This window comes from Siniperca chuatsi, linkage group LG19 (assembly GCF_020085105.1).
Source record: "Siniperca chuatsi isolate FFG_IHB_CAS linkage group LG19, ASM2008510v1, whole genome shotgun sequence".
NCBI lineage: Eukaryota > Metazoa > Chordata > Actinopteri > Centrarchiformes > Sinipercidae > Siniperca > Siniperca chuatsi.
Genome location: NC_058060.1, coordinates 18,982,079 through 19,008,864, shown reverse-complemented (window position 1 = coordinate 19,008,864; position 26,786 = coordinate 18,982,079). Strand labels below are relative to the sequence as shown.

At 38.5% G+C, this 26,786-nt stretch overlaps 3 protein-coding genes across 13 annotated transcripts in view; all 3 read right to left on the bottom strand.

Moving 5' to 3' along the window:
• Positions 1–3,096: 3,096 nt before the first annotated feature.
• Positions 3,097–8,047, bottom strand: LOC122866350. The gene is made up of 4 exons (XM_044175891.1): positions 7,732–8,047; positions 5,261–5,371; positions 5,062–5,163; positions 3,097–3,544 (listed from the first exon to the last, which is right to left on the bottom strand). The coding sequence occupies exons 1-4, from the start codon at positions 7,921–7,923 to the stop codon at positions 3,452–3,454; spliced, it is 498 nt and encodes a 165-aa protein (XP_044031826.1). The 5' UTR covers positions 7,924–8,047; the 3' UTR covers positions 3,097–3,451.
• A 2,447-nt stretch (positions 8,048–10,494) lies between these two features.
• LOC122867082 lies at positions 10,495–11,779 on the bottom strand (the record flags this gene model as incomplete). The annotated part of the gene is made up of 4 exons (XM_044177450.1): positions 10,495–10,816; positions 10,951–11,052; positions 11,164–11,268; positions 11,465–11,779. Coding segments are annotated over 4 exons (612 nt in total), but the record flags the coding sequence as incomplete, so codon positions are not given.
• A 487-nt stretch (positions 11,780–12,266) lies between these two features.
• The window catches only part of slc4a2b (solute carrier family 4 member 2b), a 45,966-nt gene continuing 31,446 nt past the window's right edge, over positions 12,267–26,786 (bottom strand). For all 11 annotated transcript variants that reach the window (XM_044175869.1, XM_044175876.1, XM_044175873.1 and 8 more), the window contains 17 exons: positions 26,582–26,718; positions 24,237–24,417; positions 24,007–24,142; positions 23,532–23,733; positions 23,327–23,435; positions 23,009–23,193; positions 21,737–21,953; positions 21,436–21,642; positions 21,123–21,271; positions 19,734–19,928; positions 19,106–19,333; positions 18,522–18,611; positions 18,201–18,367; positions 16,597–16,850; positions 16,308–16,477; positions 15,411–15,584; positions 12,267–14,454 (listed from right to left, as the gene is read on the bottom strand). In XM_044175869.1, the coding sequence (XP_044031804.1) occupies positions 14,374–14,454; positions 15,411–15,584; positions 16,308–16,477; positions 16,597–16,850; positions 18,201–18,367; positions 18,522–18,611; positions 19,106–19,333; positions 19,734–19,928; positions 21,123–21,271; positions 21,436–21,642; positions 21,737–21,953; positions 23,009–23,193; positions 23,327–23,435; positions 23,532–23,733; positions 24,007–24,142; positions 24,237–24,417; positions 26,582–26,718 (2,882 nt within the window). In that variant the 3' untranslated portion in view covers positions 12,267–14,373. The remainder of the gene's footprint in view (positions 14,455–15,410; positions 15,585–16,307; positions 16,478–16,596; positions 16,851–18,200; positions 18,368–18,521; positions 18,612–19,105; positions 19,334–19,733; positions 19,929–21,122; positions 21,272–21,435; positions 21,643–21,736; positions 21,954–23,008; positions 23,194–23,326; positions 23,436–23,531; positions 23,734–24,006; positions 24,143–24,236; positions 24,418–26,581; positions 26,719–26,786) is intronic.

Genomic DNA, 26,786 nt, shown 5'->3' with positions numbered 1-26,786 from the left:
GTCGTGCAGTTACCTTTCACAGCCATTTGAAGCCACTGATGTGTGAGTTAGACTTTATTTTGAGTTGCATTAAAGTTTGGTGGTAACAAGAATTTAAAGGCGTATGGTGCCACACGGCAAATTCTGGTTCATCCAACAAATGTTCAAGAGAAGAAAAGAAATGTGCACAAAATGTAAAACATTACCGCTGTGTACTGTACATCTGGCACATGCATGTGCTGCAGATGCAGGAGTAAATTACATACCATGGACTTAATTATATTACAAACCATGGACTTTATTATACATTTAATAAACAAACCAGTTCAATTTATCTTTCTTTATCTGTTTGGTGCAGAATGTAGTTCATCCAGTGGTTTCATGGTGTACAAATTAATTCTATTTTCTGAGTGCCATGCCTCTCTTTTTCTACTGAGAACCAAACATTCCTGTCAGGGGACAATCTGGTTGGACTTGTATGAATCCTCCAAAACATCACACCATGCATTCATGGGCTTGGGCTTTTATGACATAAGCATGATCTTTGAAGGGTGACAGAGGGGCTGTCATTGATGGATGTGAAAGAGGGACATAACTTTCAAATATATTTTGATATTAATCAGTGATTGACTCCTTAATTAGCTACTAATATGCACAAGAAAGTGCTCCAGGAGCTTTAACCATCAATGGTAATCGGTAATCAATTACTCAGGAGAAGTAATGAATGAGCTAGTCATAATTACAGGTTATGCCAGGAAGGATGTAGAGTGACAAGTATGAAATCAGGTTACCAAACCTATTGATATCCGAGCAAGCTATGCAAATTTATTATCCCAACATTTCCATTTGATCCAATCACTGAACAGCCCTTCAGAGATATGTGTGATTATGTAACAGGGAGCTTTTTTAATTACAAGTAGAGAGTCCAAACAGGCAATATGTATCAGATTTTTATGTTTTTTTAAAAAAAAGGTGGAAAACAAAACTAGTAGTTTCTGCCCATGATTCTGCAACAAAAAGAAAGTCTGTGTGTTGTATCCATCTAAAACACTGAAAATGCATTGAAAACATTTGTTTTGTGAGTTGGTTTGCCATTTCATTTGTGCACCACCAGTGATTTTTTTACTGAATGGTAGTTGGAAATTTTCATAAGTACAGGTTATGCCAAGAAGGATGTAGAGCGACAAGTATGAAATCAGGTTACCAAACCTATTGATATCCGAGCAGGCTATGCAAATTTATTATCCCAACCTTTCCATTTGATCCAATCACTGAACTGTCGTAACGGGGGTGCTATATAGAGGTATGTGGACCCAAAAGCAGATGACGAGGAAGCAGTCTCAAAGTGAAGTAGCCGGAACTTCCGTGTTTATTGTGGGGTGGTATGCAGGCAAGTACAGGCAGACAAAAGGCAGATAAGTTACCGGCTAGCAGAGGTGAAAGCAGTGGCGTGAGTCCAAGGTAGAAAAACAGTACACAAGGGAGCAGGCAAAATCCAAGAATACAACCAAGGTCCACCGGAGAACAAAGAATCCAATATAAACTCAAAGTCAAGGCTCGGCAAGGAACAACACCATGTGTACAACAATGATCCAACACTGAACAAAGAAAAGACCAAGACTAAATACCCTAGGGGAGGTGAGACAACGAGACACAGGTGCAAACAATCAAAGGAGGGCCAACAATGAAAACTGGAGGGAAAACACAGACAGGAAGTAAAAACACAAGACACACAAGGGAAGAAGAATACTACCAAAATAAACCAGGAAGTGACAACACCAAAACTACCACATGAACAGCCCTTCAGAGATATGTGTGATTATGTAACAGGGAGCTTTTTTAATTACAGAAAAGGCCCTCCCTTCACTTCTCTCACTCTGTGTAAAGTACAGTATATCAGCTTAATTATGTCCAGAAACCAAGATACCAACCACTTTCTCTCCACCTTTCCTGTCTCTGCAGTTGTCACTATCAAATAAAGGCAAAAATGTCCCAAAAGATCTTTAAAAAAAAGATGTACTTAAAGGATCAATAGTTAAAGCACTCATTATGCATATGATCAGCACAAACTGCATAACTGAGTAGAAATGAACAAAATTATAATGATCTTAACATATCTTTCTATACGAGCCATGGTTATAGGAGGAGAAGGAAAACTATAAACCTACTTATAAATGATTGTTTTGTAAATGAAGTAACAAAGTCATATTCAGCGAGTGGAGAGTCCAAACAGGCAATATGTGTCAGATTTTTATGTTTTAAAAAAAGATGGAAAACAAAACTAAAATTTTGAATGCAGGACTTTTACTTGTAACAGAGTATTTTGTGGTATTGCTACTGACTTCTTCCACCACTGCTTACATGTAGTTATAGTGACACTGAAGTAAATGAACAGAGGCCCAAACATGGTAAATATTACATTTCTACATTTCTCACCTTTTTACATTTTTACATTTAACTGTTATGTACAGCACGCACTCTAAGCAACTTGTCACAGTGATACGGGGATGTTAAATGGTATATAAAATCGTTAAACGGTGGATAAAATCATGAAACTTTGTGCTTCCAAGTGATTTATAGTTTGTCAAAGTTTAAGTGAAGATTCAGTTGGATGCCATCCCAAATAAGGTACAGAAATGTAATGAAAATCTCTCTGGCCTGTATTTGGTCTGTTGTTTGTTCAGATACCATAATGTTATAAAGGAGCCACAGGTTGACACAGCTGGCTTTGTCGTGGAAAGTGACTCACAGGCTGTCATTTCCTGTGTCCAACTGTCAAATACTCAGAGATACATTGAATGGAAGTGGATGTCTGTCATGATATTATTATAGTTGCAGTTATAACTGCAATCTTAACCAATTTCATGTCTTCTGTGTTTGTGTGATGTTGAGGAGTATTTTGTCTAGGTTGTATTATTGTTTTTTCATGTCACAATGTATCCCATGCAGAAGCCGAGCAGGCTATTAAATGAGAGTAAGTGTGATTGTAGGGTGTGGATATGTATGACAAAGAATTCAGTCTATAACAAATCTGGATCTCTAATAAGTCTACACACACAGAGATAAAAACAAGTTACATCTCAGCTTTCCCTTTCCACTGTACAGTATGACAGTTGGTGATTTTTTATCTTTTTTTATTACACAATGTTACATCTGGAATACAGGGACTTTGAAGTATGAGCAAAGAAGGAACCCATTTCTCACAGCAGAGAGGAGTGTGGTTAAATCACCAGCATTTGATCACAGCATTATCATAAGCAAACATAACAGACACTTTGAATTAGGAGATTTGCTGTTTTTGTATTTTTATATAAAAAGTGACACCTGGATGAGAAATCTTCAGGAAATGAAAATGAGAGTTGGCATGTCAAAGTTACCTCACTATATTGAACTAAGCATGCAACAGGTTAACTACAGATTATTTGGCTGCATGTTATTTTTGCTCTACATTTTTATTTTGTATTTTCTTTATTTAATTTTTGCCAGTAGACACAGCCAACAGTGTAGGAGCTCCACTGTTGTAACTCATTTTTTTGCAGTGCTCCATCCTGGTAGTCGTCATTTCCTGAAACAAAAGAGGAAACACATTAAGATGTCTGTTCAGGCCTCATTTGTGTGTAGAACGCAACACATAGACTGCAAGGTTGTCTATTTGTTTCCCCACAATTTCTAACTTCAAGAACACACACACACAGCAAGGTGCAGACCAGTGTGAGCTTCAATGCAAGTCCATCAAAATTAAAACATGTCGCATAACTCATCTCCAGCAGACCAGGATGTATTCACCTCACCAAACTGCTGTTTTGCCTTCATCAGGGTGGTGTCCGAGGTTGTTTCGGTTTTCCAAGTGAGTGATTTCATGTAACTTAAAGGGTGTCAATTATTTGTTAACATGTCCATGTGGAAAAGGATATGGTAGAAAAACATAAAGTACATCAGAACAGAAATGTACCATAAAATGTAAAAAATAATCAGATAAATAAAGATTTATCCAGCTGCAGTACATTTAGTGGAAATAAATAATCCAGACTCTTTCCTTAAAAATGTAAGAATTCAGAAATGATGTTTGTCAAAGAGACGAGGAGATTTAGAGAAGTTTTGGATTTCTAAATTGGGAACTTTAAACCCAAAGGGGCTAAATCAGGAAAAAATACTCCACTGGATTATATTTGTTCTCAAAGGACAGATTTTTTTAGAACAACTTGAAATTAAATAAAGGAATGGATGTGTTAAAAGAGTACTCCACTGATTTAGCATTGCACTTCTACTTCTAACATTGTCGGGCTCATGACTGGGTTTTTAAAAAAGGATCAAAATTGATGCAGCAGAACCGGAGATATTGTGTCTTTTAGTCCACACATTCTTCTTCCTTGTCAAAATCTGGCGCCTACGTTACCCACAATGCAACCTGATCGCTGACAGTTCAGTCAGAGATTCGGGAGTGTTATGTTAGTAGCGACTAATGTAGCCTCAAGCCACCTGCTGGCCTGAAGCAGAGATGAGGAGCGAGCAGCAGAGGTCTGGTAAGCTCACTTCTTTCTAACTCCACAGATTTATTTCATTTTCAAAACTTCAACCGACGCTGACTCAAGTGACATCATTTGAAACAATTAATCATACTTCACAAAGCTTCCTCTGGAGCCAAAAGACTTTATATAACTTTTTTCACATATGCAGTAGTACTCCCAAAAATCTTTGAGGTCAACTGCAGACTGATTTTGAAATGATTTAGGGTAATCTATGCATATTAACAGGTGCAATTGATTTGAGTATACTGACTTAAAAAAAAAAAGTTTGAAAAATTATTTTGAAAGCGTACAGGAAACTGGAAACAACCTCATGATGAAGGCAAGAGAGCCACAAACATTTGGTGAGAGAATAAAGCATGGTGTACTGGAGTTGTATGATGTGTATGTCATCAGAACAATTTGAAAGATTTCACAGTCACATAAAAAACTACTCATAGGGGGCTTTAAGGTATATATCCCAAAAGGCTAAAAGCTGAAAAGCTCCAGTGTTTTGTGCAGAAACTTTCTCACCACACAGATAGGCGATAACAAGACAGGACTTAAACAAGAATACCTTTGTGAGTCTTGGTTTCTGAATACAGTGAACATACGGCTTGGGGCTCGATTCTATGCGGTCATCTGCTGTTTTGTAGCACACTACACAGTCCATCAGTGGCTGTAAAGTAATAAAAAAAAACATGAGGATGCTGTTGATGTTTTGACAACTTTACATAGATTTGAAATGAATGCTTCTCCTTTTGAAATATACTCACTCTGTCATTCCTGAAGGGGCATCTCTGAGTGTTTGATTCAGTTGTTCCTTTGGGACATGTGGTGGGCTTCAGGTAAAAGTGGTGGTAGAGGTATTTCACACCAAATCCAGACTGCAAGAGAGCAGAGGGTCATTTTAATATGACCTACAAAGTAGCAAAGTCTGGGAACCTCCTTTCTAGTTAGTCAGCACAGATTAATTTGTTATAATTATGTTGAAGCAAAATCATGTTTGATTGCAAATTGAATAAAGCTGCACCAGGAAAGATTTTAAAGTAAATGTACTTCAGTCGTATCAGGCTAAAACATAAAAAGGGGGTGAAACAGAGAAGAGCACCCATTTTCTTCATATAGACGAATCCGCTGGCTGATTTATTTACACCACAGATATAATTGTGGAAGTTTTTCTGTCTTAAAATTACAGCTTAAACAGCTTTCAGAGGGGAAAAAACATGTTTTTGTCTGACCTCCACAGGCTGGAAGTGAATGTTCTGTGTAGTAATTAAGCCCAGAATGGGTTTTCCTGTTAGTTTATGATTGTATATCATGGATGTTATAAATCATCTAACTTGCAATATTGACTTCCTGCATTGTATCATATGAAACACAGAATTTAATAAAAACTGAAATTTATGCAGAGCGTATCCTAATTTCCCTATAGTATGTACCAAATTACAGAGGTTTTTCTAGGTAATAATAATAATAATAAAACTTTATTTATAGAGCACTTATCAAAACAAAGTACAAAGTGCTTCACAACAAGAGAAATAAAATACCACAGTGAATGACGAAATATAAAGAAATAAAACACATAAAATACACAAAAGCAATAAAATAAACAGTAAAATAAACAACCAGTTCAGGTAAAATCAGGATATGCTTTCAGATAAAAATGCGTTTTGAGACGAGACTTAAACGAAGACACTGACTCCGACAACCTAATTTCTTCGGGCATGTTGTTCCAGAGCCTCGGTGCCCTGATGTCAAATATTATTATACATATACATATACATACATATATAATATTATTTACACCACAGATATAATTGTGGAAGTTTTTCTGTCTTAAAATTACAGCTTAAACAGCTTTCGGAGGGGAAGAAACATGTTCTGTGTAGTAATTAAGCCCAGAATGGGTTTTCCTGTTAGTTTATGATTATAAATCATGGATGTTATAAATCATCTAACTTGCAATATTGACTTCCTGCATTGTATCATATGAAACAGAATTTAATAAAAACTGAAATTTATGCAGAGCGTATCCTTATTTCCCTATAGTATGTACCACATTACAGAGGTTTTTCCAGGTAACTTTCTCTGGACAATGAAAAAGTGTGCTGGAAAAACTGAGGTTTTGACCTGTTGGTGGCGCTACATGAAAAGTCCAACAAGTCCTCCAAATGAAACAACAAAATGTGTCATTTGTCATTTGTCCATGTGTCTCTAGAATGGCACATAGAAGCATTTTCTGATCTGATGCCATCATCAGCAGGACGACATTATTTTTCTTCCAAAACTGTCAGTATTGAAAAATAAATGTTTTGTGATGTGACAAACAACGCTGTTGTTAAGGTTTGGTTCAAAAGTATTAGCATCAAAATATACTTTAAATACCATATAATGTTGCAGCAGTAAACCATATGCACAGTGTCATAAACCAGCAGAATGTTTCTTTCCATAAGAGTTTATCTTGTCTGTAGTGAAGCCTGGTTTACATTCTTGAAAGTAATAGTTTCTGCTTCGGATATAAGCTCATATTTGTCTTAATTGCTCAATAACTGATAATATAATCTTGGTGGGAACTGAGGAGTAAAAACATTTGGCTGATTTGCAACTGTCTCATATTTCAGTAGTGGCTTTTCTCCAAACCAACAACTGAAACCAGTCAATAAACGCTGCTCACACTGATAAATGTATCAGGTTGAAGGATGGTGTGAATCTGAGGTTAAAATTCCAGCAAAGACACACCTTATTAGGGTTTGGCAAAACCAAACCACTACTAAAAAACATGTTGACATTTGAAGATTCAAACTGAACTTGACTCAAAGTAGAAGTGAAAACAAGTATAGAGCCAGAACTCCCTGAAGGCAGAGTGAGAGTGCTGAACCCTTAATGCAGATCCAAGGAGTAAAGGAAACTGAAAGCAGGATTAATCTGAAGCAGAACTTCAGTCATTTATTCATACTTATTAAGATTACAATGCAATATTTGGCTGTTTAGTTTTAATTAGATATTTGCATAGTCTCCTAAGGCAAACATTTGCTTAAAATCTGCTATGTCATCACTCCCCATTAATGTTCAGTGAAGCTGCTATATATGTTTCTCATGATCAAAGCCATTATGAACCAAACAAGCATAATATTAAAGATCTCACACAGACAATGTAATAAACAGAGATATGCACCTTAAATCTTCTGGCCAAGAATTGATAAAAAACTGATAATAAAATCATAAACTCAGACGCCAAGTTTACCTCAATGTCTGACTTCTCCAGACTTCTCAGGAAGTGGAAATGGTGGTGCACCCCGGTATGAGAGTTGAGTTGCTCTAATGCCAGATCCACTCCTATCTTGTAGTTATCAGCCAGCTCATCATAAGGATCCTGGGCCCCGGCAGAGAACAGCACAGCTCCAGCACAAACCAGCAACAGCAACCCAGCAGCCATCTTCTTCTGTGTGTGTGAGGAGAGCAGCTCGCCTCACAGGGTGAACACCCTCCTCCCACTGTGGGATCAATACTCACATCCAAAACAAGTCCTATTATGGCTATATGAGGAACAAGGGGAACTACACGCACTGAATGGCCAGCTGCACCGAATGTTTACTTGTTATCTCCAAGTTCCCATAACACCCCAGGGGACACCGATTAAGCTTGTCTTAACAAAACACAGATTTTCCACAGACAAGACTGATACCAGAAGTGGAATTACTCTCATATCCCTTTATTACAATGGAGAATAGTGATCAAAGTCCTGGAAACAAGCCCAACATGCCATGAAAATCCCTTGGCCCCACAACAAATATAAAGGTCAACGTTGATTAGTGGGTGAATGAACTCTTTTGGCTTCATTAGCTCCTTTGTTGTTGCATTAACGGGGAAGTGGGTCACTTATAGGAAATGGGGGGTTTCTTTGAATATAGTTGATGGGGTGGTTAATGAAACTGTTTATTCCCAAATGAAACTGACAATACAATGAGTCACATACAGTCAGAGTCCTTATGACCACTGAACCAAACAACTTTAACACTTGTTGATTCATATAAGCCAGTGACATTAGTGGAAGAAGTGCTCAGATGCTTTACTTAAGTAAAAGTATCAATACTAAAGTGTAAAAATACAGTACTCCACTACAAGTAAAAGTCCTGCATTCGCAATCCTACGTAAAAGTTTAGAAGTATTATCAGCAAAATGCACTTTCAGTATCAAAAGTAAAAGTATTTGTTCTGCAGAAAAATGTCCCTGTGACTAATATATTATTATATATGACATTATTATATTGTTAACCCCCAGTTCAGTCATTTACCAGTGGATCCCAACCTAAGGGTCGAACCCCCTCCAAAAGGTGTTGAGAGATGATTAATGGGAGAGAAAAGAAGAAATAAAGTTCTGCTAAACAAATGTTTTAATTTTTTGGATTTAAATTTTTGTCTTTTTTTGTGATATATTGGATAATTTAACCATTTAAGAATTCTTGAAATCTCTCTCTTCGCTGTTAACTAACTAACTGCTAACAACTCATGTGACAAGGGCCCCCAAAGAGACGCTTCTTTTGAGGATTTCAACCAAATACAGATTTTTCCTTCTCTTTTAGATGCCAGAAGAGGTACAAGAATCCAGTATTTCCCACAAAAAAGGTCAAAAATTAGAGAAAAGTCTGAAAAAATAAACAAGGGTCCCAAGAATTATATTCTCTTCTGGTTTGAGGCTTTTCACAACATTTTGGAAACTGGCTGCAGGAATCTGCTACCATTAAGCCACAAAAGCATTAATGAGGTCAGTCACTGATGTTGGGCAACAAGGTCTGGCTCACAGTCAGCATTCCAGTTCATCCAAAAGGTGTTGGATGATGAGGTTGAGGTTGGGGCTCCGTGCAGACCAGTCAAGTTCTTCCACACCAAACTGTTAAAACCATTTCTATATGGACCTGGCTTTTTGGAAGCACACTATTTTCTAAAACATCCCTGTATGCTGTAGCATCAAGATTTCCATTAATTGGAACTAAGACATCTAGCCCAAACCATAAAAAACCAGCCCCAGACCAGAAGCACACAAAAGGACAGGTCCACATACTTTTGGTCATATGTATGATGGAGTACCAGCTGGCCCCAGATTTTCTGCATATCTACTAGTTTAAGGTAATTTGCTTGAACACAACTTGATTTAGGAATATGCACCATGTGAGCACATAAATTAAAACAGTCTTGAAACTAGAGTTTGACGGGTCTCTCTAAAGGACACGGCCAAAAGAGTAGGTGATAATGCTGGACGCACCTTAGTTGATATTGTACTTTAGTGGTGCAAAGCTCCAAACAATTAATCAACAATAAACCTGGGTTTTTTAAGTCTGGTGATATTCTGTATTTTTCTTACTGTGAACAAATCCAATAAAAAGACCAAAAACCAACAATTAATTGATCCTACTAACAAATATTGTGAGTGTATCAAAGCCAGATAACTCTGTGCCATAGATCTTCATTGTTGCCCAAAAACTATTAAAAACATCAATGAGCCACAATGTTGCACTGGCTGACATGTTACTTCATTACAATGAACCTTGGCACTGTTGTTAATTTTTTCATGTAATCCCACATACACTGTCCTGCTGTGGTACATATTCACTTGAGCACCAAGAGTGTATTAATCCGCCAGTGAAAACAGTCCCCAACAAATGTAGTATTTACTACTGTTTGAGTAACGTTTGCTAAAAACTACAGTGCCCAGCTGTTATAGGAAATAACTCTGGCTTTTTAAAACATTAACATGTGTTAATAACACGTGTGACCTGTTTTTAAAGTTTTACATATTCAGTGGTAATGAATGGGCTTGGGGCTGCCACAGGGAAGTTGCAAAGTATTGAGAGACGCATTGTTGGTTTTGGTCTTTTTACAGGATTTGTTAACAATAAGAAAAATATAGAATATCGCCAGACTTATCCTTTCAAATACTGACCTTAGTCAAATTAGGTCAAAGTAGTCCATCCATACCAATAGTGTATACACTCTGAAAAAACTGAAACTTTTGATTGTTAACAAATTAAACTTTATTGATTATTTTGTTAAACAAAGTCAACATTCTAACATATTTGCATAAATTGCAGACTCTAAAATCTTGCTAAAATGTATTCAAAAATTATCGTACTACAGAGAGAATACTTATGAGGTTGTGTGAACATTAACAACAATGTAGTAATCTGCTTTTAGTTTAAAAAATAGCTTCAAAAGTAGATAGTAAATGAATCATCCAAGTATTCACTTTGTTCCTGTTGATTGCAGAAGAGTTAGGGATCCACTACTGTAACCCATTGTATTGCAGTGCTCTACTCTGCCCGCCTTCATCTCCTGAAGATAAATGGAAAAATGTCAGAAACAATCTTATGACGTTATATTCCATTTGTGCAGTGTGGTTTTGTTTTTATGGGTGAAATCACAGTCATTAACGAAGGTAAAAGTGACCTTCCAGTAAACAGACTAACCTCTGTAAGGGCCGGTTTGTGGACACAGTGAACATACGGTTTGGGCTCCTGTTCAATTTCTCCTCCAAATGTTTTGTAACAGACTGCACAGTCTATCAGCGGCTGCATGAATGCACACAAACAAAACAGCACAGACGAGTTAGAACAGGCTTTCGCCCTCGCATTCAACATTTCTGAGTTCAGTAATGGTGCTCAAAATCAGACAAAACCTACTCTGTCGTTTCTGAACTGACACGCTGTGGAGTCAACCGTTCCCTTTTGACACTTGGTGGCTTTAAGGTAGAAGTGGTGGTAGATGTAGCTCACATCAAAACCAGACTGACGAGAGAGAGAAGGAGGAGGATTAGCTCTTAGCTTAAGGGGTTTTCTCTGATAAAAACACCACATTCTTTCATGATTAGAGCTTTTCCTGAGGATTTTAATCAAAGTAAATCACAGGAAACCACTCAATCATGAGCCACAGCACAACAAAAGATAAACACTGACTCTGAAAAGCAGACATACTGTACAATACCTCAATGTCTGACTTTGTAATACTTCTGAGGAAGAGAAAATGGTGCTGGATTCCATCATGCGAGCTGAGTTTCTCCAGGGCCAGATCCACTCCTTTCCTGTAGGTTTCAGGGAGTTTATTGTAAGCCTCCTGTGCATTAGAGGAAAAGAACAAGGCTCCAATGCTGAACAGCAGCAGCAATAAAGCAGCCATCTTTCTCCCTTTGTCTGTAACAATGGGGGAGAGGGGACAGTGCAACGTACCACCCACTCTGTGTTGTTTTCCTGAACAGGAAAGAACATCCAGCCCTCTTTCTCCTGGGAGAAAACTCTCTGGAAACACAGCCCATTACTTCTTGTGCAAGCCTTGACTGTCTGTATTTGACCATGTTGATTCACAGCAGATTTTAACATGAGAATTTTAGTACGGTGGCCCTGAGAGCTGAGGGCTCTGCAACTTAGAAAACACTTGCCAATAGACAAAACTGAAGAAAATGAAGAAAGCATCCTCACCAATTTGACAACATACGAGGGATTTAGAAAAAATGCTGCAAATACAGAAAACAGAAATAAATACAGAAACACTGCAAATCACATAGAACACAATGGAAATTTAGTCAGGGCGTGTTCATCACTGTTTTAGTGTCCCTTGTTTTGTAACTAATTGTGCTCTCTGCAGCACGTTTCTGTATTCGGTTGTGTTTTCTAAATGCTGTGCAAGTGTTGTCAAATTGGTAAAGACATTTTCTTCATTTGCTTTTGTTTTGTCTACGTGCATGTGTTTTCTTACATACATGGAAGACACGACAGAACAACAGCCAGGATAAATAGAAAATAACTTTTTATTTGTCATCAATATTTCAACCATTAATGTACAGGGGACATCAGCAATAGCTTGTAGGACTTTGTATTGCTTTTGAAATGCAACAACATATCTTGTCAGCATTTCCCCGACTTTGACAGATACTTTGGCATACACAGACTGCCTTCACTTCATCCACAGGCACAATAAGCAAACATAAAACTGACACTCTACTCCACTGCCTACTTCTCATTGACATCCCCTTCATTGTTCATGGCCATGATGCAGCCAAATGTGTGTGTACATTACAAAAAAAGAAAGTTCTGTGACATACTCCAAATAAATCTTCAAAAACAGCAATAATGCCTCATATTGCAACAGATAAAAAATGGAGAGATGTTTGATTTATGAGCGTCTTCAAAGTGCAAACTATTGTAACACATGTGTTGACCTTACAAACACAACATACACTTGTAGCAGATCACTTCATGGTCCCACAGGCACTTGAGATTTTGTGCACCTTTGTGACATCAAACAGGCACAAGATCACAACGACAGTCAGGCTGAGATGGGACAGTTCAGAGTAGTGACAGGAAAAGTAGTGACTGAAATACACACTTGAGAGTAACAGGACCGAAAATTTAAGGTATTTGACACAGTCAAAGCTTTAACCAATCCATGTCACACTGATACAACATGACACAAAACAAAAGAAAATACATTAATATATATTTTTAAAAGCCTTCCCTCTCAGTAATGCATGAATATTGAGATTGTCTACACAGCTTGTGTGGAAATTTGGTCGACCAAGTTCACATGAGACAATTAGTTGATGCCAAAAAAAAAGCAAAATAATAATAAAACAAGGAATGTTATACTATGAAATTCTGTTAATTTAGGAACAACAACAATGTTAGGAGATGTGAGATGACTAAACTGCAGCTTATTGTTCTGATCATAAAACTATTTACATGAGACATTTGGCACTTGGACAAAGAAACCAATAAATTACAGTGATTCCCATAAATCAAGTGAGACCTCAAAACAAACTCTACATTAGTACATTAGTGCCCTAAACATGTGCATGGAGACATTTAGAGTATATTTATTATTTAACACTGTATTCATTTTCTACTAAAAAAATTAAACATGATGTCATGGCATTAGTGTAACGAGAAATTGCATTTCCATGTAGTTCTTTTGGTAATTCATCATCACAGTCCTGCAAGATCTCCCTCTGCTGGTGATCTTAATTCACTGCAGGTACAGAATTTGACATAAAAACCCAACTATCATCTAAACTGCTAAAATAATGTATGGTTAAAGTAGGACAAGCTAAAGAAATCAATCACAGGTAGTCATTTAAGAAACAAACTAAAGAAACACTGATATTTAAAGGATTAATAGGACGCTAAGGAGATAAAATGATTACATAAAATACAGTCATTGTTTAGATTTGGTGTCTTAAAAAAAGTGCTACGAGCTTTGGGAGGCGGGTAAAGTGATCGACTGTCTAAATTAAGACAGAATGAGGAAAAAAACCTCTCAGTATACCTTTTTATTTCCTTCATAAGGCGCTTGGTGAGCTTAAAACATGAAAAAAGCGTCAGACTTGAATAGCAATAACTCAGCATGTTAATATAAAAGAATAAATCCCATATATCCTCCACATATTCAATGTGAATCAGAGCAACCTTTCAGGGCTAAAAATTAATCAGTCTTGCAAATCTATCTACTGTAATCGCGTTTAATTTTGAGCTCGAGATCGCATCATTTGATTTGGAATCTCTTGTCCCCTGAAATATATATTTTAAAAAAGTATATTATGAGTGAACACACACGCTACCGATTTGATTCTTTGTGCCACAAAGTGCTGTTAAATGGCAGAAGAGCCCCCAACAATCTGATAAAAAGCTACTTAAATAGTTAAAGTTTGACCAAAATAACAACCAACCAGACCTCCGACATACTGTACGTTCATATCTCAGTGATAATAAAGAGAGCCAGCGGTGCACAGTGATGTGGCATCAAATTGTGAGTGTTTCAAGTTTGAAGGACTCATTGGTTGGTAGAGTGATTTTGGTGTCCACTAAGAGCAGTTAAGTGGTTATACGAGGGCTTGTTGCGGATTACACAGGCATGTGCATCTCGGAGTACTCATCATGACACTCGCGCTCGACAAACTTCGGCTCTGCGTCGTCTGCATCCAGCTGGAGGAGGGAGAAGAGACATCGGGATTACGTCAACATTAACCGTCAGCAACTTTTTCATTTCACATCATATATAATAACATTTTGTTACAAGAATTACTCTCACTATGAGGCATCATGAATATAGTATGTTTCTTGGTGCCATTTGTGATGAAGTGTAGTTCCTAGTCAATTTTCTGTATCTTTCTAATGTTAAGTCTACTAAAGAAACATTTTGCAGTATGCCTTAGAAATAAGCTCTTTTTCTTTGATGCCAAAATCATGATAGGTGCATTGGAAATATTTAAATAAGTTTAAATGTTTTTGGTGAATTTAGCCCTTTTGTATTTTTATAGTCAAAACCAGTGCACAGTGAACAGAAAAAAAGTGGGAATTACATACAAAATTACTTTAAAATAAATAAGTAACCAAATAAAATAAATGAAAAAATAAACTGCTACAGAGACTTCATGTGGCAGCGCTATTCCCATGTGCTTCAGACACTCTTGACCTTTTTACTAGTTCCTGCTTTCAATATTCTTTTGTAATAACATAATTCAAACAAAAAACTGACTTTTGACTAATGTATGTGGAGTTTGCCTTACAATATAACCAATAAACCAAATTTATTCCTTTGCTGTATGCTATAATCTATATCACCTAAATATTCCTCTAAACCTTTCCAAAATTTCAGTGTAAATTCACAAGTATAGAACATGATTCTTCTTCTTTGTTGCAAATGTACAACTGTTATCAAAGTCAGTGTCAATTATGCTGTTCCAGATTTTGTAAAGGATTTTTAACTGAATTTCTTTAACTCTGCTGGTAATTCAGAAATTAAAGAATATTTCCTTTAATAATAATCTTCTGTTGCCTAATAAAATTTCAAACAACAGTTCTACTATGACATTCCTGCAGCTGAGGTAGTGGTGCAGGTGTATAAAGCAGCATATTGCGCCCTCTGGTGGCTAACTTACACATGCAATCTCTCTGACGGTGAAGATGCGGCGCAGCAGGAACATCTTGACAGGGATGGTGAGGATGAGGACGAAGGGGAAAGCCAGCGACGCCTGGGTCGACATAACAGCCCACAGGGCTGCCAGACACACCACCTGGATGCAGGTGAACAGATGCATACGCAGCGTACGGACCTGGAGGAAACAGAGATGATTTATAAAAACTCTCACCAGCACTAGTGTGAGACCAGATAAAAATCAATGATGAAGATAAATGTTGTCATAAAAGCATCGCTGTTGCCATTTCAAATCTTGTAGTGCCATTTTAGGGAGAAACAATTGTTCAGAGATTTTGTAGTTCACAATATATATAGTAAAGACTGCTTAAGATACTTGGTAGAGATGAAACGATTAGTCGATTAGTCATTGATCACTTAAGTCACTTACCAAGCAAAAACATTCACTGGTCCCAGGTTTTTCTTAGATTTTTGATCACTGTAAATTGAATATCTTTGGGTTTTGGACTGTTGGTTACTTTGGGCTGTTGGAAGTTGTGAGGGGCATTTATAGACATTTTTAACTACATTTTATCGACTAAACCATTAAATAATCAATCAACAGATGAACCAATACTTAAATTATTAGTTGCAGCCTTAATACTTACATGTATGTTATTCCTGAATGTGAATTATTCTTTTTTTCCCCCCAAATCAGAGTTTTTGATAAGTAGCTTTTTTGGTGTGCAAGAACTTTAATATATTTCATTCCTCAGAAACAGATTTCTAAAAATCCTGAAAGTTATTTTTGGTTGTTTGTTGTTGCTGGGAAGAGCACCTACAACCTTTTTATATCTTATAATTCATCCTATGACTAGAAGAAGGATCTAAAAAGCTTATGTGATTTTTATCATCATCTTACCTTGCGTACATAGGTGTGGTCAGGGTGATACTTTGGTGGCATGAGCAGTAGCATCATCCGCTCTGTTAGCTGGATACCATTAAGGGACATCACACCCATGTAGAGGAAGATACCAAACAGCACCGCCAGGGGGATCTGACGCAGCAGGTCACCTATCACAATGGACAGACCTGCAGAGAGGAAGAAATTGGAAGTTAAATGCTAAATATCCCATTTTACAGGACGTTAAATGTTAGAAATGCAAACAGGACGCTGGTGACACAATGAGATTTCAGTGTCCGACACTCACCAACCATGATGGCCACCAGGAGCCCGGTGACCCTCTGCTCCTTCACCTCCTGGATACGAGGCTTGTCTCCGGGGGCGACGGCCTTACTCATGACAGTAAGGGCGTTGACGTGGGTCACTGAGCGAACGGTCGCAGCGGCCATCCATGGCAGGCCGAACAGAGCAGAGCTGCCGCCCAGCACCACGATCAGCAACAGGTCCAGATGAAAACCAGAACCTTTCACCAGCATCCGCTCCTTCTTACTCACTATCAGGCTGGAGGAGAAACACAGACGTAAACAACAGGGTTTGGATAAGTCAGCTTGTCATTTACAGTCCTATGACCAGCAAGAGTTTGCTGATGTGTTCATAGCAGACGGCTGCGTAGCCAATTGTGCTTTTTGTTTTGCTTTGATTTATTCAGAGTGACTTCTGACTGAGCGTGCATGCTCTTTTAGATTAATGCCTTCTTTAACGCCTGTCTTTTCCATCAATATTGTATACATGTATACATTTTAATCATCTTAATAAGCTACACTTAACTTGACAGTACTCATTATTGCACTGTTACTTATTACTTATATTATTACATAGTATTATACCGTACATACTTATCAACCTCTAAATCCACTTTGGTACTTACACTTATTTTAGCTTTTATACTTTATATCCACTTGTACTTAATTTATCTTACCTGTATTATAGTGTATTATATTTGATTTGCTTAGTACTTCTATTCCTTCTATTCTCAAGTGTGCATTGATGTGATAGTGAGCAGCTGTAACGAAAGAGTTTCTCCTTGGGGATCAATAAAGTATTTCTGATTCTGATTCTGAATGCAATTTAGAAATACAAAATACTGCAGTCTAGAGTGACAGTGATAAAAGAAAATACCACAATATTTTTGCAATGGTGATAATTTGACGATATTTTATTAATGCTTCAACATGGTGCTGTGGATATTATGGCAAATCAGTCAGAAGCATCATTGGTTTCTTCACAATTAAAAATTTGATTTAGCTCAGATCTGTGCTACTTTGCTCTAGTGTAGCCTGTAAGACTTCCACTTTTGGATGTGACTGTTATAGGAACATATACTTATAGAAATTATTTTTTATGTTTTCAGTTCTTTGGCACCTGAATGTACTGACAATTTGTCAAAATATATTGAAAAGTTAGTAAAACTGAATGTAATAAAATCCTGGATTCTGGGCAATTACTACATCTTTGTTTCATTATTTTCCTTTTACTTTAATGTATTGATTATTTTACTTCCTTCCACTTAAAAAAAAGTATTTTAATATTTTAGCTGATATTCGGATTGTCTGCCCTTTTCTTTTTTCATTTGTAAAGCTGCCTTTTTATGTATGTATTGTGCCGCATTAATACAGTTTATTTTTATTACTATTATTAAATTATCTGGAAATGGCTACATTATCATGTGTAAAACTATAAATCCAACTTTAAAATCCTGTTATATCAGTTTCAGGTTGTACACTTAGAGATTAGTTCAATTTGGCGAATGATTTTTAGAATCAACCAAAACAAACTGACTTAAAACGTCATTTTGGGACACAACTTATGTGTGGAGTAATTCTGATGATATTCCTGCGTGATGTGACTCACGTGGTGATCTGAGTCTCCATGAAGATTAGGATGAAAACCAGCAGAGCGGGAAAACAGCAGGCAAACATCATCCAGATGGGGAATTCACCATCTGTACCCAGAGGACTGATGATCCAGCCACGTTTTTTGGGACTCGTTACAGAGAAACCTTCAGGAACACTCAGTTTCTGGACAGAGGACAGGAATGAGCATGACAGCAAAGAGGAAGAATTTCATGATTGTCTGTGTGGTGAATCGTTGGCATTAATGCAAACACGAAGCCAAAGGCCAAACATTTACATAAGATTGGGAGTAAGATGAGTGGTGGTATTTGAGTCTTACCTGTGTGTACGTGTCGTTTATACTGTAATCCACCAGGACCATGATGAGGATGGCAATTGGTACACCAAAATCTCCAATAATCCTGCGAAACTGAACCCCACAACATGTGAAAGTTTGAGCAGAACTGGAAGCTTTGTATATTATATCCATGAATAATCAAAAGATTTACAAGTCTGTATTACAGATTACTATTCTGGCTGTCCATAGCTACTGTAATTTTCTTATTTTATAAAAACTTCAACAAAAAGGAAAACAAAACAAATTAGAGCATTTCAAGATTGAAAGTTCATTCTTGATCTTGAAAACAGTAGTTGACAAAACAATCTCAAAGGTCCATTTAGTGGCTGTTCAGGAGCCAATCTCACCACATCTAATGTTTCCAATTTCAAGAATCAATTTAAGCTTTTAAGCCAACATAGGCGACAAGTCCTTAAAGCAACAGTTTAACATTTTGGAAATTTTTATTCTAAAAACATACATGGATCCTTCAAATGTGATGATGGGAAGATTAAATAAAGACAGGATTTAATATTTAGGGGTTAATGTTGCAGGACTGATGTTTTAAAGTGAATTAAGATGCTCACCCTTCCAGGGAAGAACGCACTGTTCTTGAATTTGCGCAGGTAGAAAGCAATGAAAAATGTTCCGGCCATGAGAACCAGGGAGAGCAGCGCGGTGTTGGGCTGGCCTAGGACCACCTCCGTCACAGGCTGGGTGCTGTTGCTCAGCAAGTGTGTTATATTTTCTGTCGAGGCGTCCCCTTCTGTGCTGTTGTCAAGGGAGCAACGTTTCAGAGGATGCTCCTTGAAAATCTGCCCGGCGACACAGAGGGTTCAAATTAATTCACAATATTTCACTACAGTATACACACACACATATGTATGCACACAAGTACACCTGCTGTGATTACTTTCCTTAGAGGGGTTATCATTTAACACTCTTTTAGGTACCACAGCCACACTTTCTGGAAAATTAGATTATCCTGTAGCCAAACGCCTTTCAAGTCTGTTCCATAAAACTCTAAAATTAGCAGACCTTCCAAAATCATAAGCCTGGATAATAGTTAAACTCTTAATCCATTTAACTTTCAAGGCCAATCAATCACAGAAGATTTCAGGTGCACTTGTTAGAAAAACATACTCATTTCGACCCCGAGGTTTGAATATTGTTCATATTATTCATTATTACTCATTATTCAAGTTTCAGGTGTACCCTGCCGAGCTTGATGAAGGTCTCGCAGATGAAGATGAGGGAGATGAGGAAGGAGAAGATCTCCTGGGTAAAGCGGGAGACGAAGCGGACCAGGAAGCTTCCCTCGAAGGCCACTGTGACAATCACAATGATGATGAGCCAAAACCCGATCCAGACGCGGCCCGTCAGGTACTCTATGTCGTTTGCGTTGCAGAACTGTGATGACACAGAGCCAAGAAACTCTGTTAATTCACTAGAAAACCTATTTCGTCAAACAGCTTCTTACTATAAGTGATGGGATCCTACATGAATGCACGATGCTCTACCAAAGTTAGAACAATTTGGATTATTTTATATGAGAGATGTCTGTATTTTTTGTTTCGTGTGTGCTCTGCTTAGTGGTTTCAAGTGGGTGGGCTCAGGGTGATGTCACATACTTTGTGTGCCAATCAGGATTTAAAAACATTTGAATCATAATCTAGTTAAGTCTAACAGTTATGGAGTGGTTTGCGTATCTTGCCTGGTCACTGTCAATCAAATCTGTCTAAAGGAATAGTTCAACATTATAGGAAAGACGTTTATTTGCTTTCTTGCTGAGAGTTAGATGAGAAGATTTATACTATACCACTCTCATGTCTGTCTGTTAAATAATAAATTAAATATAAGGCTACAGCCAGCAGCTGGTTAGCTTAGCTTAGCATAAAGAATGTAAACAGGGGGAAAGCGCTAGCCTGACTCTGTCCAAAAGGTAACAAAATCCACCTTCTATTAAAAACCACACATTGTGGTTTTATGGGGGTTATGTGCCGGACCATTTCTTGGCCGAGCTCAGTTACTTCCTGAAGTCTCCGCTGGTTCCCTGGCAACCTCACTATGATGACAAGACTCCAGGAAGTTCCTGCTCCTGGCCAAGAAATGGCCGTACAACCACAACGTTTCGTTTTTATACTACAGTTTTTGTACGGATCAAACAAACAAGATATAATATGTTACTGAGCTTTAGAGGTGCTAGTAGGCAAACTTTGTTACCTTTGGACAGAGCCAGGCTAGCTGTTTCCCCTGTTTCCAGTCTTTATGCTTAGCTAAGCTAATCAGCTCATATTTAGTGTACAGACATGAGTGGTATAAATCTTCTCATCTAACTTTCATCAAGAAAGCAAATAATAATAAAACAATACCTTAGATATTGAAATTTAACTTTGATTGTTGCTTATTATTACTAATAATTACTGTTATAGAGAAATATCAAAAATTTAAAATCGTGTTTTCATGCTCTTTAAAAGAACATACATACAAATTAGAACCTTGAAAGTAATCATAAGCTAGATATTTAAATTGTGTGCTGTTGTTATTGTCCAGACACACTCGTTATCAGTTGTTAGTGAGCTGATTTACTATTTATCAGCTTACACTGTAAAAAGCTTCTTCAAAGACCAGCAGGGGTCCGGAGAAGCCCACAACAAGTAGCGGCTGCGCTCCAAGCAAGCAGAAGATCACACCCTGCACTGCTGTCGACACAATCAGCTCAGAAACACCAATCAGACCGTCTGTCTTCTCACCTAGCAACAGACAGACACAACAAATTAACCAACAAGGTTTAAAGGTTCATCAATAGATTATTGTCTCATATGTCAAATCCCTTTCATGTTTTTGTATTGATGGTTCAGACGACAAACTGTAAATCCACTGTAACCCGACTCTTGCTTTCTCATATGCAACTCACCCAGTAGGCCTCCAAATGTTATGGCTGGAGAGAGAGCAGCAAAGTAGATAAAGATAACAGCAGCCATGCACTGACTGTTCAGGGCATCTTTGAAGTCACTGAGGTACTTTGGGTAACGGCGCTGCACGTCTCGTATCAGCCCACCGAAGGGGCGTCCGGTGCGCTCTAAAGGGTCGTCTGACTTTTTCAAGGGTGTGAGGAGGGCCTCTGTGTGATGGAAGAGAGCAGGTTATTATTTACAATAACAGGAAATCATAAAAGAGCAACTGATAAGGCCACAGATATATGAGGAGATGCTCGCCTTTTTCTTCAAGGCTTTTAGGCTCCTTGGTCAACAGTTTGACCCCTTGCTCCTCCCTCTTGCGCAGCATCTCCCTCTGAAAGCGAGCAACAGAGCGCAGCAGCTCATCGCCTCCCATCTCTGAAGGCGGCAGCACAATGCTGCAGTCCAGGAAGCTGTTGATGGCGTTCAGCAGGTCCTGCCTGTCGTCTGCCAGGTAGGCTGCCTCGTGGAATTGCTGGATGGCGATTCAGATATAAACAAATTTAACCAATAAAATCCAAATCCCAAAATCTGGGATCGATTCCCGGACCAGACCAACATCACACAATCTCTCTGGGTGGAGTCTGCATGTCCTAGTTGTTTATCTCTTGTTTCCGCTTCCTCCCACCGTCTGTGTAGGTTAACTGATAACTCTAAATTGCCCGTATGTGAATGTGAGAGTGAATGGTTGTCTGTCCTTGTCTGTTTATTTAGCACTTTGGCCACTGTCCAGGGTTCCCTGGTAAGGCCCAAAGTCACTGGGATAGCTCCAGTCAAAATGACATTTGAAAATGGATGGATGGAAAATAAGCAATGAGGGTGACCAGCTCTAATTTCTTATAAAACTATAGTTGTTTATCAGTAGGTGTTGAAGGTGTAAGACAATACAAGTGACTCTTCATGTCCCATAGGAATGCTCTGTGATAAAGCCTTCATGGGAAAATATACTCAGTTACATGGAAGAAGGTTTGGGGACTTGTACCCTGATGTTTATTGAGTTATTTCTTTAATGTACCTTGGCTGAATTAAACATAAGCAATATATCATATATGGGCCTTGTGGCAACAATTAGACTAGTCCTTACAGAGTCTAAATATGCCATAATATATAAATGGGTTACATTTGTTGGTTACACTAACAACATATGATTTAATTTCATTAAAAACAACCAAGAAAAATGGAAAATGATAAAGGAATATAGAAAAAGAATTATGAAGGCAACACATTTAATTTTATTACTCTGTATAGTTAACTCAGTTATGTTTGTGTTGGTTTTAGGATTGTATGCATAAAATGATAGATATGGACTAATGAATTGTAATCCAGGCACATTATGGAAAAAGTGTGTCCATAATGACATAGAGAGGAAAAATAAATATTATTGTTTCATTCTTAACAATAGGGTGTGTTTGCTTGATTGTCTAATTTTATGTAGGTGAAATCTTGTAACTGTGATAGGTGATTTGGGTTTTGTATTTAAACAATAACATTTTAAAAATAAAAATCCTTTGATGGCTACACCTCACTCACCTTGTCAGACATGAGTGTGGAGATGGAGCGCCCTATCTGGTGATAGTCCATGCTGGTGGTGGGGGGTCCCAGCAGAACAAAGAGAAACCTGACCGGCACTGGGACCTCGAGGACGGACTCCAGCTCCACCGCCTCCTGCAGCCGCACAAACGCCATGGTGGGCTGCTCCAGGAAGTCCACGCTGCCTGGAAGACAGTGGGACAAAACAGTCAACATACAGACAGTAGTACACACAATGAAGAAAATTAAGGAACAACGAGTGATTTTAAGTTGATACGGTATGTGTGGTTTTCAAGGCTTTAGTCGGAGATAACTCACCCACAAGGACAACAGTGGCCTCAGCATTTTCAGGAATCTTCTCCAGCAGCTTTAGCTCATGTTTGGATTTGGACCGATGCATACCGGACCCCACGGCCAGCTCCTTCTGCTGCAAATGGAAAGCAATACAAGAAGCAAAATCAGGATAATAAAGAACACTTGCAATTGGGACATTTTTTGGAAAACACTTCAGCTCCACACCTACCTGTAACTCGTTCTTCTCCATGTCGATGCGTGTGTCTACGTCAACCGTGGCATGGATGGTGCCCATGAGTGGGTCGGTCACCGATGGTTCTGGCTGATGGATATGATTGGCACTGTGGTTATGTGTTATCAGACTGCCCAGGCTGGCTGCGGAGATGTTCCTGGGGAAAGGGCTACTGTGCTCCTTCTCATCGCTTGGGTGACTAGGGGAGGCAGGGAGAGGCAGAGAGAGGGTGAGGAGGAGGAAGAGAGGCAGTGACCAGGAATGAAGCCACCTAAGTAGCAGGAAACGTGCAGCAGTGAGAGAAAAAACACTTTCATAGCTGCTGATTCTTATACTAGAAGGTAGTAGTAAAACTGTGGAAAAACTTCATTAACTTAAAGGGGGCTGTGGCAGATTCTTGGAAGAAAGAAATCAATGTAGCTCAAATTGGTTACTTAATATCTTTTTAAAGGGAAAGGGTGCTGCAAGTCACCTGTGTTTCAGCAGCAGGGCCCTCAGTACATTGGCTCGGTCCTCAGCTTTGATCTGGTCAGAAATGATCATCTGCTCCACCACCTGGTGGGCGATGCCAGGCAGGGTCTTCTGGTCCAGGTCCAGCAGCACCGCACCTGTGGACATGAGCTCAGTGCTCTATGAACTGCACCACTGACTTTTAGGCTTAAAAATGACATGTCCACTATTAACTCGGTTTCTATCTGTTACCATGTGAAATGGTCCTTCGGAGCTCCAGCAAACTGCGGAAAGACAGTGAGGCCACGTGAGGTTTCCCCCAGCGGTCGGTCTCCTCCTCCACGTCTTCCTCAAACTTGATCCATCGAGCCGTCTCCCTCCACTGCATCTCCTGGTTCTTGTCCATAGTCAGCTCATTCAGCTCCACAAACACCTGGAAACATTGTCACACAGGAACACATGCAGGCGTAGGTGAGATACGGTAGAGAACATCTATACTGTCCACACAAAACAACATGCACGTTCAGCGTGTGCCAAATATTCAACTTAATAGACAATGCCCTTTGTATTTAGCCAGTTGATACACTCAAAGACTGTGGAGCATTTTGCATGTCAGCAACAGAAACCAGACTCCATGCTTACCAAGTGATTTATGTAAATTCACTCAACACACAAAAGAGACATCTTGTTATTACCCTACAGTGGATGTTCAACTTAGAAAAAGCTGCATAAAAACACAGAAAAACAGCCAATGACATCTTAAAATCTTAATACTAAAAAGTCCATAATCTGCTGTGCATCTCTCAGCTCTCTCAGCATCAAATATCTGTTACCAGGTTATTAATTGAACACCATGCTGAAATGAAGACCGAAAAGCAGGTTGGAAAACACTCCCTTAATTTATCGCCTTGTGCTGAAATACACCTGCTGCATGCCTGTGAAATCACGCTCACACAGGTCAAACCTGACTCTGGCCGGTCACCCCGCCTCACCTTCTGGTACCGAGCCATTTGACCGTAATCCATGTCCAGAAGGATGCCGTCTGGCCGCGAGGCAGAGCGGTACAGAACCACCGGTAACGGCTGGAGGAGCGAGACGGTGCAGTAGAGGACTCAAACACTGATACAACCCTCAGCGACACAAAGGATGCGATCCTCACTTTTACACACATACCCTCAGGTAACTCTTCCGCATGACACACACCTGACAGGGACCTGTTACCTGGGCTCTGAGCTGTGTGTGAGAATGTGTGTGTGTTAATAAAACATAACTCTCCCTCTCCCAGGAGCTCCCAGTGTCTGATTACCTAAGCTCCTCTCTCCCCTCTTTTTTCTTTCCATGTGTGAAAGGAAAGAACTTGTTCATTCATTTTTAATTGTCTCCTTCCCTCCTTGTCCCATCCACAAAAGAGACAGGGCAGTGCTACATTTGAGAGAGGGAAAGAAGAGCAAACATTTCCCAGGATTTGCTACGATTTATGGTCAGTTTTGGGACAATTATGTTAAGTCTGAAGTATAAAATAAATACTTCCTTGAATTGCAACTGAATTTAAAAAGCCCAGTCAGTCATTTTTCAGACCAAATAAATAACATGTTTTTCATTTATAACTGAAGCATTTGACATACTGGTTATTGCAAATACAGGCCGGTTTTATCTTCCCTCTCCAGAGGAAAAGAAATCAGTAGCAGCATCAGAAAACATAAATAAGTCTTTAAGACTTTTAAACTATTTTGTAGCGTAAGTCTGTACATTAAAAGACATGTCAGTCAATTTTAAAGTGATGGCAGGTTCCGATTCTGGGTTTTAAATATTGCTGAAATAATTAGTTGATTAATAGATAATTTGATCGTCAAACAAAATTATTTTATGTGATGTTATGTGTTAATTCAATATTTTGGGGTTTGGAGTGTTGGTTGAACAAAACTAGCAATTTTAAAGACATCAACTAGGCTCTGGGAAATTGTGATTTCTGACATTTTATAGGCTAAAAGATTAATAATGATTTTAAACAATCATGAGCAGCCCTAATTTTCATACATTTTATTCCACAGGGATTTCTTAAAATCCTGCAAATGGTTGTTGGTTGTCATTGCTGCTGGAAAGGAGCACATATACAGTAACCTTCTGATTTCATAATTTATCAAAGGACTGAAAACAAATATCTGAAAATAGTTTCATTTTTATCAACACCAACATCAGTATTTAATTCTTTATTATTTCTTAAACCTGTAACCTGCAGTACATCTTTAAAAACTATTTTAGAGTCTAAACTTTTAATCAGTTCATTGCAAAAATAGTGGACCGATTCATTGAAAAAAATCATTAGTTGTCGCCCTAGTTTTGAATTTTGGTGGTGAGTCGACTCTTGTTTACTGTATCACAGATTGTGTCTTTTAATGTTACCAAAACTAAAAAATTCTACCCAAGTGGCAATAGTACACATTTGCCAAAATAAATAGGTAGGTACTGATGAGGCTGAAAAAAAACAGGCTAAAACCGGGGACAAACATCATCAAACTTGGCATGGCATTAATTGATGCGTGTCCTGCTTTAATGTTAGAGAGGATGGATGACAAGCAAGTCCTGTAATGTCTCACCTCATGTGGAGTTCGGTCCTGCTTACGGTTGCGAGTGGTCGGCTCTTTGTGGTCCTTGCCAGTGTGCACCACTTGTCCCTTGGTGCTCTTTCTGACCAGGTGTCTGCGCACGCCGGGAACATCTTCGAAACGATGACCTGGTGGAAAAGAGGAGAGAAGAACGGTGCGATGTGTTAAAGAAGAAGCTTCAGTCCCCCTTAAACGC

Bases quoted from the DNA above. Each gene is read 5' to 3' on its own strand.
- LOC122866350 (XM_044175891.1), bottom strand. From the start codon at position 7,923: ATGGCTGCTGGGTTGCTGTTGCTGGTTTGTGCTGGAGCTGTGCTGTTC. The intron at 5,164-5,260 runs GTGAGTATATTT...ATTACTTTACAG, and splicing joins GCCCCTTCAGGAATGACAGA to CCACTGATGGACTGTGTAGT. The intron at 3,545-5,061 runs GTATTCTTGTTT...CTTTTGTTTCAG, and splicing joins AGAAACCAAGACTCACAAAG to GAAATGACGACTACCAGGAT.